General features: G+C 43.2%; 2 protein-coding genes across 2 annotated transcripts in view; one reads left to right on the top strand and one right to left on the bottom strand.

Annotated features, from left to right (window-relative positions):
• RAMAC (RNA guanine-7 methyltransferase activating subunit) overlaps window positions 1-13842 on the top strand; it is a 114314-nt gene that overhangs the window by 66138 nt on the left and 34334 nt on the right. The window lies entirely within an intron of this gene.
• The window catches only part of HOMER2 (homer scaffold protein 2), a 50159-nt gene that overhangs the window by 18336 nt on the left and 17981 nt on the right, over window positions 1-13842 (bottom strand). The window contains exon 2 of the mRNA XM_048956788.1: window positions 12368-12524. Within this exon, the coding sequence (XP_048812745.1) occupies window positions 12368-12524 (157 nt within the window). The remainder of the gene's footprint in view (window positions 1-12367; window positions 12525-13842) is intronic.

The raw sequence follows: 13842 nt of genomic DNA, 5'->3' as shown, positions 1-13842 counted from the left end.
CCAGCACATCAGATGGCAAACATTCCTGCTACGTCCACACAAGCCAAACAAAATCTCAGGCTAATTTCACTTCCCTTGGGAGAAAAACAATCCTGACAGATCTAAATTTTTATTTAAAGATGACACTGAATAATTTTTACAGTACAAGGTAGTACTCTGTCAACCAGAAATGATTCGAGACGTTTAGGAACACACACTGGGCACATTCATCAGATAAAAGTAAGTAAATAAGCTTGTGCAGGGCAGAGCTCTCGTAGGCTGAAACATACCCACCCCACTGCCTTCCCACAGAGAGAAGCTGCCAAATAAAACAAGCAGAGAGGTCACAAGATAACCTGGGTAGAAAAAAAACCTGCATTGGCAGCTCAAATTGCTCATGATATATGCATGGTGTATGTACATACAGCTACCTTCTATCATGGGGGATGCTTAGTGCATTTAAAGGGTCCTTCCCAAACTCCCCATTATCACCAAATCACACTGATGTCCTGAAAGGCATTTTCTCAAGTCAAGGTGAGGCGAACATGTGCACAGGAGCCCATGCAGAACAGTGCTGGAGCAGCCAGGGGCTACCAGCAGCTTGGGACATCCTTGGCATCGTGCTACATTTCCAGAAGCAGCAGCATAGATGGGAGCAGGCTCATCCCCAGAAGGAGAGAGCCAATGGCTGTGAGCATCTGGCAGAGAGAAACCAACATGCTGCCCTGAGCAGCACCAGGACATTTCCTTGGCTGGGACACGCACCCACAGAGCCAGCTCTGGCAAACACCTCTCTACCTGGGAACAGACCAAAGTAAGAGCTGTGGGATTGCTAGACTAGCCAATTTGAAGTTCTAGAACTGCATTAAATCAAATCAGAAATGGGACAGAAATAATCTCACCCTTTATTCTGGGACCAAAGTCCCAGTTCAGCAGATTGGGAAATTCCAGAATCATTCCTCTTTAAATTCACATCACCTGCTGTTCTGAAGCAACTTCACCTCCAGAAAAGCCCTAAGGCTCAAGGGCATAGTATCTTCTCATTAAGAAGTCACTACATTAAAACCTCCCCATTTCATTTTCACACCTCTCAATATGTGCTTTCCAGTTTGCAGCCCTTGTGAAATTTAATTTCCTCAACCCACCAGGCAGCTAATCTTCAGTGAAGACGTATCTCAATCTAAAAACAGAATTGATGAGGGCAGGGAGCTGCCAGTCCTCGGGCTGCAGCTATCACAGGCTCAGCAGGTTCTTCCAGCTCATCAAGCCAATGTGAATCAGAAACACTCGTGAACCCGGACGTGAAGACCAAGGGAGAGGGATGGGTTTGCAGAGAAATTCTCCCTCACATGTTCAGCAACTCCCTCGTGGAATTTATCCACCTACACTGCCATGATTTGCACTTATCTTCACTAGCTACCATTCTTTGCTGATGGCTAGACTGAAATGTAATGTCTTTTCACCAGTAAATCACTGGTCTAAGGAAGCAGAAACTGTATATTACATGAAATGACATCATGAGGAAAGTGCTAACCTTGGTGTGGGGCTTAGAGCTCTTCACCTCCTTCTGAAGAAAACAAAAAAGCTACTGTAACCCAGAGCCTAAAGCACCACATTCACAGTGAATTGCAGAAACAAACCACTCACCTGTGACCCCAAAACATCAGATCATCTCTGCTCCAGCTTACAAAGACAGCACACACCCTCACGCCCATGCCATTAGCCATGACAGGGCTAGCAAAAGGTACAAAGGGAGTCACCTCCTGAGCCCACCTTCCAAATGGGATGAAGACACACTCACAACAAGAAACTGGGATGACAAAAAGAACAGGCCTTGATCAAAAAAATAAACTTGTAATGAAGGAGAACTAATTACAGCTGTCTAACAAACCAGGGCCAGTAGAAATCGTTCTCCTCACCATTTCTACTAAGACTTTGTAGAAGGGTCTTTCAGAAAGAAAGAAAGAAAAAGAAAACTATAAGCAGCAACTACACGTTTGAACTTTGCCTTATCTGCTGTACCTCCTACACAGAGATGTGTGGGACATACACCTGGGACAGACCTGGGACTTCACCTGAGCAGACTAGGAGTACCAGAAACATGCCCAAAAGAACACTGAATGTCTCATTCTGCTTCTCTTCCTGCTCTGCTCCATCACTTGTGTGCAAGAGAGGGGGGGTGCAGCAATGGACAGGGGACAGCTGCCAGGTCAGCCAGGCAAGCAGGACTTTAGCTATGCCACCCAGACATAGATTTCAGAAGCATCCACATCACACAGTGCTAAGAAAGCAAGTGCAGAAGGGGACTCACAGTGATCACAACCCTCACATGCTGCCACTGCTGGCCATTTCTGCAGTTGCACTTATTTCTCTTTTCCCTACAGATCCACTCTGCAACCCCACAGCTGTGCGTTTTTAACCCTGTAACACATCAAATCCAAAGCCATGCATGACATATAGGTAGAAGTAGCTCTTGGCCTCCTGTAAGAGAAAATACATAAAAAATGCCCTCCCCCTAATAAAAAGACTAATAACTGTTTTTCCTCTACTAAACTATTTCTGTTGTAAAGTCCTCATTGTGAACCTGTCTAAATGCAACGAAAGTGGGTTCACAGTGATGTGAATTCTATTAAGTAAACCTCCTGCTACACCTACTCCATTGTGCTCTTTTTCTTCCTGAAGTAATTAACATCTCTGCAGAGCTGGTTTCCCACCTCCTCCACCCAGTCTAAATCTAAAATCTCCTATTTTTGCTTTGACATCTGACGAGAATTTCTTTTCCTTTTCGGCACAGCACACACATCCACCCACCACCCTGCTCGGCACCAGCAGCTGCTCCTTGAAGCAAAGCTACAGCACTGCTTCCCAGCCTCTCTGCTCTGGAACAAATTGTCACCTAGGAATTTCATGCAACATTTCATAAAACATACAACCAGGTAAGCCTGTGTGTTATTTCCAGGTAACATTTCTAGCTTTCCAGAGATGAAGAAGAATTCAGCAAAGATATTATTTCTTCCTGGTGGCTACAAATTGGGTGAATGCTGCATTATTTACAATTAGGTAAAGCAAAAAATACATAATTGTCTCACATTTGTGCATTGGGGGATTTCATCTAAGCATAATCGAATCCCTACATGAAGCATTTAAGCACTCCTCTGCCTGCACCCTTGAAGCTGCACCATAGCCTCATTTCCTCTCTTCAGCCTGAAGGCCCTGTGCAGAGCTCAGACAGGACTTATCCCAGGACCCCAAGCTGTTCCACCACATACAAATCACAAAAACACCACCAGAAGGTAGTTATAGTTAAAGATGCAGAAACTGAATGAGCCAAACAAAAAAGATGACCAACACCGCTTTTAAAGGTTGAATGATGTCTGAGAGGCAGAAGCCAGCAGCCTGGAGCAGGGCTGCAGGACATCAGCAATATGACATGGGTGAGATACAAGACTGTAGCCATCCTTAAAGACTCCTCTGTTCTGAATGGCAACCTACAGACCCCAGTGAGCAGTTGTTGGTAAGACAGCTTACCACTGCCTCTCTGAAATCTGGAAAGAACTGCCTTTTGGAATGAGGAACAACCAAGAAAGACAAGTACGATACTCTTGGCAGATGGCAGAACCTGCATGACATCTTCTGAAGCACCCAGACGAGGTCACTGTTAGAAGACAGCACAACAGGTGCAATCAGGTCCTGCAACACTCAGTAGCAATATTCTAACCTAAATGAAGATATGAAGTAGCTGTGGGATGACACAACAACCCTCCTGCATCCTCAGAGATTCCTAATGGCTTATTTTGCTGTTAGAAAATGAAGGTAGGTGGAGGTTAGAGAATCCAAAGAGAATCAGCTTTGTAAGTTATCTACTATTTAGTAGTTAACAGACTTTTATACTACTCCTGGTTTTCCCTATAACAACTACAGTACCAGTGAATGCAACTCCGCAACGCAGAGTCAAGGAGGAAGAAATGTGTTGGGTTTTGTATGTTTGCAATAAAACCAGGAAAATATTGCACTGACTTATGTTCCATGTTTGAATTTTAAGAGCACACAGTGCAGCATAGTTTATTTATAAATTCCATCTGGCTTTACTTGATTAGAACATTTGATACATTAACTCTAATTGGGATTTTCAGGTATTAGATACCTCTGGCACTACAGCAAGAAGAAGGGAACAAACAATGGATGCAGCTGTTTCATGGGAAAAGCATTCCTTGGAGCTCCATAAAGCACAGCTTATAGAAATGACTCGTTACTTTTGGTAGCTGAACTTCAACAACAACAACAACAAGAGGGACTAAAAAATCCGAATCAGTCAACCAACTGCTAAGCAGAGCTGTGTTCACTGCGATTCCTGATAGATGTGCAGCACTTCTGCAACAAATCAAGCAAAGTCCTTCTGGGATGAAGCTGGGGAAAACTTGAGTAGAAAAAACAGGTGTTCAGCTCATCCCTGGGCACTGTGTTCCTCAACCCCCTTTGCAAATTTCTTGGAAGAAAAAGCATATTGCACAGCCTGTACCCAAGCTGAGCAACACCATGCCCCCTGAAGCTGAGCAACACCAGGCCCCTGAGCTTTGGTGAGCAAGAGCGAAAGCTTTTGGAATGTAAAAATATGCCTACTTCAAGAGTTTTGCTTTGCTTAATTAATGAAACCAAAAAGATAAGGGAAAGCATCTGCAAAATCTTCCATGTTGTGCCTGTGATGATACTAAAAACCTTGATTTTACCTTATCACCTAATTACAATTATGGATCATTTCCCCCTCAGATTTTTTGAAGATTCTTCAAAAGCTCTCTTAAGATCAAAGACCACGACCTGAAACAGAGCTTTACCAAGAAACTTTATGAATAGGTTATAAAAAGGGAAAACCTATCCAAGAAGGAAGGTTCCATATTTGCCCATGCAACCAGAAATCCTCTAGCAAGTTTTTTTTTCCCCCCATAAATTGCATGTATGAATAGGCTTCTGCAGCACTGGTTCAGGTGTGTGGTCTCTCCACGGAGCTGGTGGCTCCATGCACTCTACCTGCCAGGAAGGATCAAACAGCAGCAGGTGTGCTTCCCATTCTTTGGTCAAAGATTCAGTTGTTGGCATTGTCTTCTGCTCTCCTGAGCTCACTAACTGGCTTATGGAAGACTTCCTTCCAGAAACAATCCAGAGCGAAGGATTTTTCACATTGCAAGTGTAATAGCTTGGAAAGAGATTGATACAGAAACACTTCAGTGATGTGAGCTATAAAGCTTTACCCAAATCTCATCCTCCACAGATGCTCAGGACTTCTGGCTGATTCAGCCTCAAGGGACCCACCACATTTCCCACCACATCCATAGTATTTACTTTGCTCCATTTCCCAGCATTTGACAAGCTCTCTTTCACTTGCAGCTCTGGGTCTTGTTTGCACAAACATTTTTAATGTTTCCCTCCATTCCCAGCTCATCTCCGCTGCTATCAGCAATTCAGAAATAACTGCTGCACTTTCTCAGTATTTCCCTCTGAATGCTCAGGGCCCCGCTTGCACAAGTGCACCCCATGTTATCTACTCTATCACCTCAACCAGCATCAGCAAGGGCTGGAAACTTCTGCAGACATCACTCCAGACAACCATATCATCTTCCCAATTATGGGACCCCGCACCTCCCCTCTGCCTGAATTTCTGAATATGATATCACCTTGAGCAAATAAAGCATGATGCATGCAGGCAGTCCCACGCTTGGCTGGCAGTTCTGCATCTCCTTTATGCTGCTCTTCCTCACCGCCAAACTTCAAAGAAAATACTCTCAAGTTATTTTAATGTCTAGAGAGAAACAAAACCGCAAGTACACCACAAATGCAGATAACATGAATATTTAAACATCGTTGGGGACTGTCATTTTCCCTTAATTTCATTCACTGTTATTTCAAAATTTCTTTGAGAAGAATATGAAGCATTGGATTCTGCAGCAGAAGGATCCATTGCACACTGCAGTGCATTGGCTACATGCAACTATTTACCTTTAAAACGTGTATTTTATTTTCTATCTGCATCTGCCCAGCTTTAGCTGCCAGCTTATTGCCTGACATCATCAGAGGCATTTTCCTGGTATCACCCCAGAAGTCACACTTCTCTGTGCTGTTCCACAGGCTGCATGAATGCACCTCCTGTATGGTGGAAAGAGTCTCTTGAATTGAGAGTCCCCCCTGTAGCCCCCTTCAGAGTGACACAACAAATCTAGAAGCCCTGCTCACCACAGCTCCGCTACATCCTTAACTGGAATTGGGAAACAGAAGTTAAAACCAGGATGGAAAAAGTATTAATTAGTTTCACTGAATGAGAAGCCACAGCTTGGGTGAGCCTGGCAAGTTATGACCCAGGGCAGAACAGATGTTCCCCTGCTCGTAATCTGCTCTTCACACATAACCAAGGAGCGCATCACTACAAACAGAGCAGCTGCCTCTCAAAGAAAGCTCCGTACTTACAGCAACAACAAGCCCAAAAGGGGCAGCAAGAAGCAGTCAGAGACTCTTCTAGTATCAATTCCAAAGCACTTTGTGCAGCACTGTTGGTGCTAGAACCTGCCTGGTAGATGAGCACCCACCTCCAACTTCTATTCGGAAGTCTGAAGTGGGAGAAGCCCCACTGCAGCTGTCTTACCAAGCAGTAGATCAAATGGCATCAGATCATTCTAAAGGTTCTAATACGGATTTGCAGAAGTTTAACATATACACACAGGTTGGTCATTGGTCTGTCTTAGTGGCAAAGTACTTGTCTACATTATATTTTCCATATTTAAAGCCACAACTTCTGTTTTTACTTACTAGTCATCACGCTAGCATAAAAACAGTGAGATGTTTGTTATACATATAAACAAAATATGCACTCTGGAAAACAGGATTGTGCATTAAAATTATATTTTATGCTGTGTTTTCATATTTCAAAAGATGTTCTTTTGATGTGGGGGGTTAATTAGTTCCATTTGTTGGATTTACTCTGTTATGGCTCCAGTATAATCTCCAGTGCTAATAATCATGTTGAAGATGGTTCCAATAGTTTGTGAAATACTTAACATACCATGATAAGGGTAAAGAGAAGATGAAAGCCATCACATAGGCTAATTTCTCTGCTTTATAGCAGAAAGCTAGTTCAGTAGTGGAGATCTATTGGCTTAGGAAGGTTTCTGGATCAAAAACATAGCCTCACTCAGCCTCCGAGAGCCCAAGGCCTGCCCATCTCCCTACTGCCTTTCTTTTGGAGCTGGGATGCTTTTGGGGCTCATTACACAGCCGTGTCACTTGTCCTTGGACGTGTTTAAGGCCAGGTTGGACGGGGTCCTGGGCAACCTGACCTGAATGTGTATGTTTGGTGGCCCTGCTAGGCAGGGGGGTTGGAACTACATGATCCTTGGGGTCCCTTCCAACCCGGGTGATTCTGTGATTCTGTGATTCTGTGATTCTGTCACACGCCACCTTTTTGTTGACAGGGCCTTTTCTGATTGGTTTTCAGTAACAGAAGCATAAATAATACTGAGCTCGTGCCTCTCCATTTTATGGTGGGCAGTCCTGGGACAACAAGAGAAGAACTCTGGAAGAAATGGGATGAAGGGCATGAAGAACACAACAGGAAAAGTCCTGGGGAAAAAGAAAAAAAAAGAAGAAATCTCCATCTCAGTTACTCTGCAGTGAAAAAGTCTTGTGAAGCGGGAGTAAGTATTTTCTGCTAAATTAACCAGATGTTACCAGCAGGGTCTCTCTGGGAACAGCAGTGCTGCTGCCAGCAGAGCAACGCACAAGGCAAGGAGCATCAGGCACCGGGCAGCCCGCCCGGCCCTGGGCAGCACACGGCACAGCTCAAAGGCGGTCACAGCACTGAAAGTAGGGCAGGCCAAATGGGAAATAAAGGAACCTCTGTCTCCTTGACAAAACACATATTTGCTCACCCACACCTTTGAAAAATCACTGCTTTTTATTAAGGATTTCTCTACACCCACTGAAAGGAAGAAAAGACAACACTTCACTTTTTAAGGTCACTTTCCTTGTTCTTTTTCCTCCCATCATCTTTTTTTACCCAAGGCAGTAAAACATCCTCCTATCATTTCACTATGAAATTATGACAACCATTATCTGCTTACAGTGGAGAAGGGTGGTGGGGCCACACTCGCCCTGCCACGGAGAAGCACATCTGCTCTGAATATGACAAGAGGAGTGGTGGCTGTTCTGATCCCTCTCCATCACAAGTCACATCCATGAGGTCTTGGAGACACAGTTAAAAGCCGCCAAAGCAGTGCAGAGCTGTTGCAATGCACATTGCTGGAAGCCTTTTTTCAATTCAGTTCCAAGTTTGTAATATTTAAATTACTTGAATTACTTGGTAGGCTTTTCCTGAGCAAGAGTTGATGTTGGTTTAATGGCTGAAATTACATCAATGAAAGAAAAAACACACAAAGAAACTTGCCAGATGAAGGAATTTCATCTCTGCTACCATACCCCGCAATTTCTTTTCCTGTGAAGGGAAGCTCCTCTAATCTAAGAGTCACCTTTTGGCAAAGTACCCTAGAGTATTTTTAACAACTATGACTTAAAATAATTTCATTTCCACGGGCAAAGAAAATAATTTGTTTTGAATCTCCGAGTACAGAACTGGTAGAACTCAGAATTGCCAATAAATGTGCAGAAGACGCCCTGCCTCCATTCGTGGGAACACAAAAAGCGTCATCATGAAGAGGTGGGTAGCAATTAGGACTGGTACAGGAACTGAGAAAGCCAGAAACATACCAAATATTAGCAGATTTACACATCATCCATTCCTACTGCCCCAAATGTCTGCTGCCAAATGCTGCTGGGGCTCTGATTCTGCCTTCCAAATCACACCAGACCTTCCTGGTACAATGCACCTAGACAGAGTGTGAGGGTACTGTAACAACCAGAACACAAAACACTTAACAAATGAACAGCTTCATCATACTGTATTACAAACTAGATTCACTTTGGAGAACAGTAAGTGTATATTGATTGGCAAAATTTGGCCCACTCTCATTCTTAATAATTGCAATTTACTTCAGAAACAGATCTACTTACTTTGCTTTTCTAGCTCAGTAATTTTTCTTGTTCTCTCTTCAACACTTTAGCAAAATTATGCCCAACTCACTGTCTTCCATCTTCAAGGCAATTGTTAGTAGTAAACTCTTTTAAATCATCCAGCAAATGGGAATGAGCGTCAGTCAACATCTATTTTCTCTGAAACACAAAGCCCCTCTTTCCATATCAAACATTTACCAAACCTACTCTTGCAATCCATTAGTCTTCAACTCCAATTTTATTTTATTTTTTTCCTAATCACCTGAGTAAAGATCCCACAAACAATTTCAGACTGCCACCTGACGTGGCTCTCACTGCAACAGTTTAGTTGGCTCCAGCAGTCTCAAAATGCCCCCTACAGAGTTTATTGCTGGTTGTTAATCTTTAAGACAGCTTTATGTTCTTTGTTAACAACTTATTTCTCTAAAGATGAAAAGAACACTGTCACAATCACAGGTTTTGTAGGCATGTAACATCAGAACGTTTGAAAATGAGGACAGAAGTTTGCTTCTGAGATCCAACAAGGATTATATCTTTCTCAAATTCTATATGGAAACAAGTTCCATATCCTCTCCCTCATCTATATTGCCTGGATAATACATATCTCCAATTCAAAACAAGCGGAAAAGAAAACACCAATATGGGCACTACCAACCATCATTCCAGCAGATGCTGGAAGATACCAGTCTGAGCAATTTGCATGCTTTCCAACCTCCTTTCTGCCTCTAAATTGCAGCATAATGTAGGTCATTTTTAATGAGGGGCCTTGCATGCGGCTTCCCCCACGCACTACACAGCAATCAGACACTTCTGAGTTCACGTTCTCCCTGCATCATTGCTGTATTTTGTCATTTTTCAACAGGTTTGGCTTTTGCCCACAAAGCTGCGGACTCTCACACAGCAAAGTCTCTTGGCTGCCTCATTAACTCCAGATCGGTGTGTGCTCTTGCATTTTACTGTACCATTTCCTTCAGCATTCATTACGCTGCAAACAGCCTCTGGCGAGAAACTTCTTAAAACATCACGATGAAATTGTTTTCTAGACAACATAGAAGTCAATTATAATGCAATTAAAAGATAGGCTAATCTATTCCTTTGTTTGGCAACGGTATCTCAGTTAACATCATGGAGCGCAAGTGTTTATGGTATCTATGAAATCATTTGCTATAAATTGTTTTCTACTGTCCACAGCACCTCTTTTTTGTAGAAGATGTAGGAATTATAAAACCTGTTGTCTTCCAGGCTTGGAAATGGAGAGAAATTAAAGCGGTTTGCACGGGCACAGCCTGCCAGGCTGGCAACAAGCTGCCCCAGCCTCTAAGGGGTGCTCAGCCTGCACTGTGCTGGCTGTGCAACCTGCCTTGCATTCTGCATGGCAGCAAGGCCAGCAGGCTTCAGCAGCCCTGTGTTGTTCTGCATTCTGGATTTAAATGACATTTCTCTGCAAGTCAGCGTGCATCACATGTGTATCTAAAACTGCTAGAACAGGCGCTTTGCATCCAAGGACGGTGAGCTGTTGGAGTTGCATCCTCCATCCACACCTTCCCTCTAGGCCCAATCACTTATTTCCCTTGAGCTTCAGCTTTCTGTCATTAAAAGAGGGATAATTTTGCCTGCAGCAATGCTAATCTGCCTGATACTTGCTAACACACGAAGACTATTCTAATAAGTGACATGTAAGCAGGACAGAGACAACCAATGCTGCCTTTACTCTTCCTCACAGACGTACTGGGCTTCACTTTGGGAGAGGAAAGTAGGTCACTACAATAAGCAGCAGTTGTGTGAGGGAGAAGAGGAACTTTTATCGTTAGCTGGGTACAAACACCCTTCTTTTTCCACATCAGCACTCTTAAATGGACAGGCTGGGAAACGGGACTCTCCAGAGGCGAGTGTGCAGGCAGCATTTCTTCTCAACCTGCTCCTTAATCACCACGGGTTCAATACAAGAGGAATAATTCATGTGATGAGCAATTGATCCTTGCTGGGGAAGCCCTAGGGGAAAATTTTAATTCTAGGGCACGCTCAAAACAAGGGGCTGTTTCCTTTTGGATAATGCCTTTTGGACAGATGAAGGGGTTCTGAAACCCATCCAGTCTGCAGCCCTGGGCAGGATGCTCTGGCTGCAGGCGCATGGCTTCCCCCTCCACACACAGTTAATTACTGGCTTCTCATTAATCACTCATAACGCATGTGTGCACACCCACAAACCACACAGGCCACAGGATGTGGCACCAGCCCAGCTGCTGCAGCCTGGAGGTGAGCATACCAGCATGAACAGCATAACGATGGCCATGCATTAGTGCTCTACCAATGTCAGCGAACATCACCATCAATTTAAACAGGTGCTTTGGCTGATTTATAAGCCACTATATAACCAAATACAGCACAGAGGGTGTTTGGAAAAACAAACATTTTAAATAAGAGTGACAAATATAAACGGATTATTAAGGGATGATTTCTGAGGTAGCTCTCTCCCAGAACAGTAATATTTCAACACCCTCATCTAAGCAGGAACATGGGTAAACAGGCTGTAAATTTGTCTTCTTATTCTATGTTTTGCACTCCTGCAAAAAATAACTAATGATTTTTGTGCAAGATTGGAACGTTTTAACTAACACTTCTGTAGACTGCTAGGGAAAAGCAGTCACCTCACAAGTTCAACTGGGGGGGACAAATTGAAAAAAGAAGGCATTAAAGGTATTAGAGCAGTTGTCAATTGAAGTGATGAAGATTTTTGCAGGAAATACATCAGAACACTGTTCAGGGATGTAAAACAAAGTCAGGAAAAAAAACCCCCATGTGTGGGGAAAACATCTTCATGCCTAATTTGTCACTCAACGCTGATGAACTCCAGTAGAAAAGCTGTAGAAAATTAAGTGCTAACCTGTAAACATTTCAACCATGCAAAATGGAATATGTACTTGGCATTTAAATCAAAAGCCCTAGTCTGCACGTATCTATCTCCTTGTTCAACTTAAAAAGAATGTTTTTTCACCAAAGAGACCTCAGTGTTATCTACCTAGCACAGGAGGTGGGTTTAAGCACTGTGCTACAGACTAAGCGTTGGCAGTTTAAGCCCTTGGCACATTAAGACCATGAAGTCAAACTAATTAGAGATAAAATCCTGTCTGGGTCCGTTCATTTGGGAAAAATAACTTTTAAGTCACTGTCTTTTCAATTGTCACTACAAGTGTCCACAATAGATTATATACAGAAAAAGCAAGTATTTATCAATTTACGTGTTTAACGCAGCTCATCTACATCTACTGCCAGCCAGGGCTGACAGCCATGATGCGCTCCACACAGAAAACACACTGGGATACCATCAACCTCCTACCTTGGCTCCATCCACACTGATAATCCGATAGCTGTTTCTCGTGCTGTCATAGAAGTAGGAAACAGTTACAGCCTGCTTGCTTGCGGGGACCCAGTTCTTCTTCGTGCTGGGGTCAATTTGGAAGACATGGGCTCTGGTGGTGAAGATGGGCTGTTCTCTAGAATAGGGAGGGACAGGAGAAATGGATGCATGAGTCTGCAGAAGATGAAATGTCCCAGAAGCCCAGACTTGACCAGGCAGCACAAAGCTAACTTTTCTTCCTTGTGTTATGATGACTTTGAAACCCAAATATTCCTCAAAATACCAATCTCCAGGAAGGGATGCTCGTGTGTGCTCACTCTTCCCACATCCACACATTCTGCCAAAAGCACCAACAAACCCCACACAGCTGGCTCTCCTGCTCACTGCTGCGAGCCTGCTTGGGGCCAGGACTGCTCTGCAGAGGTGCTAACGATGCTAGCAAAGCAAAGGCACAGTATAATTACTGGAATATTAAAGTCCCTATCATTAAAACTGCACTACTCCGTGGGCAGCTAATCAGCATGAGCAGTAAGGGGGAAATGAAACGGGTCCCAGGCCCCATGCTGCCTGCCAGCACACGACTGCATCGGGTGAGCTGTGGCCTCCCTCATCCCAGCCCTATGCACCATGAGGAACGCCTCATACCTGGTGTTTTCTGCCCTACACACAGGCAACCCAAACCACAAACAACAGCAGAGCGGATGCAGGGCTGAAAGGACAAGGCACAGTACACATCAAGGCTTCTAGAGCACAATTAACATCACTTACAGGTGGCAAAAGTCAATTATTTTCAAGTCATACTTTTAAGCCAAGTTTAGAAGTGAACTGCAAACCAAGATATGCTGTTTATATAAATACATATATTAAATAACTATATATATTTATGCTTTTTGTTCTTAAAAGCTACAGCTTATAATGGTATATATTAAGTGCACTTAATTAAGTTCAGCATGTTCTCAGTACATACAAAATGTTTTATCATTGATAGTTGAACTTGACAGAATTCTGACAGTATTCAAAAGCAATTACATAACAACAGAGTCCACCACTGTTAACTCCTCCAAACATTTATCTCATCCACACACAAAGCAAATGAAGGCAGATATGTGAAAGGCCAGAGACATCTCTTCACACCTTACTCTTTCCCACCCATACAATTATCTTCTATATCTTCTATCTATACAATCTCTTAAATTATTCTCAGTCCTGTCATTTTGGAACTATGTTTTTATTCAATTTTTTTTCAGCTGCTTTTAAATCCACCTCTTTTTAAAACACAAAAACTTCAGGTACCGCATGTAGGAGCAGCACAAACCATCACACACATTCTCAATCATTACACTTGAATTAAAATTGAGGGGAGTAGCTCAAACACTGTGTGATCTTGCAAAGCCCTACAAGGCCTCAGAAGGGAGAAATTGACATGATTTTTTTTCCTTGCAAGACATATGTAA

The sequence above is a fragment of the Lagopus muta genome, chromosome 10 (genome assembly GCF_023343835.1).
Source record: "Lagopus muta isolate bLagMut1 chromosome 10, bLagMut1 primary, whole genome shotgun sequence".
NCBI lineage: Eukaryota > Metazoa > Chordata > Aves > Galliformes > Phasianidae > Lagopus > Lagopus muta.
This window is presented reverse-complemented; position numbering and strand designations above follow the sequence as displayed.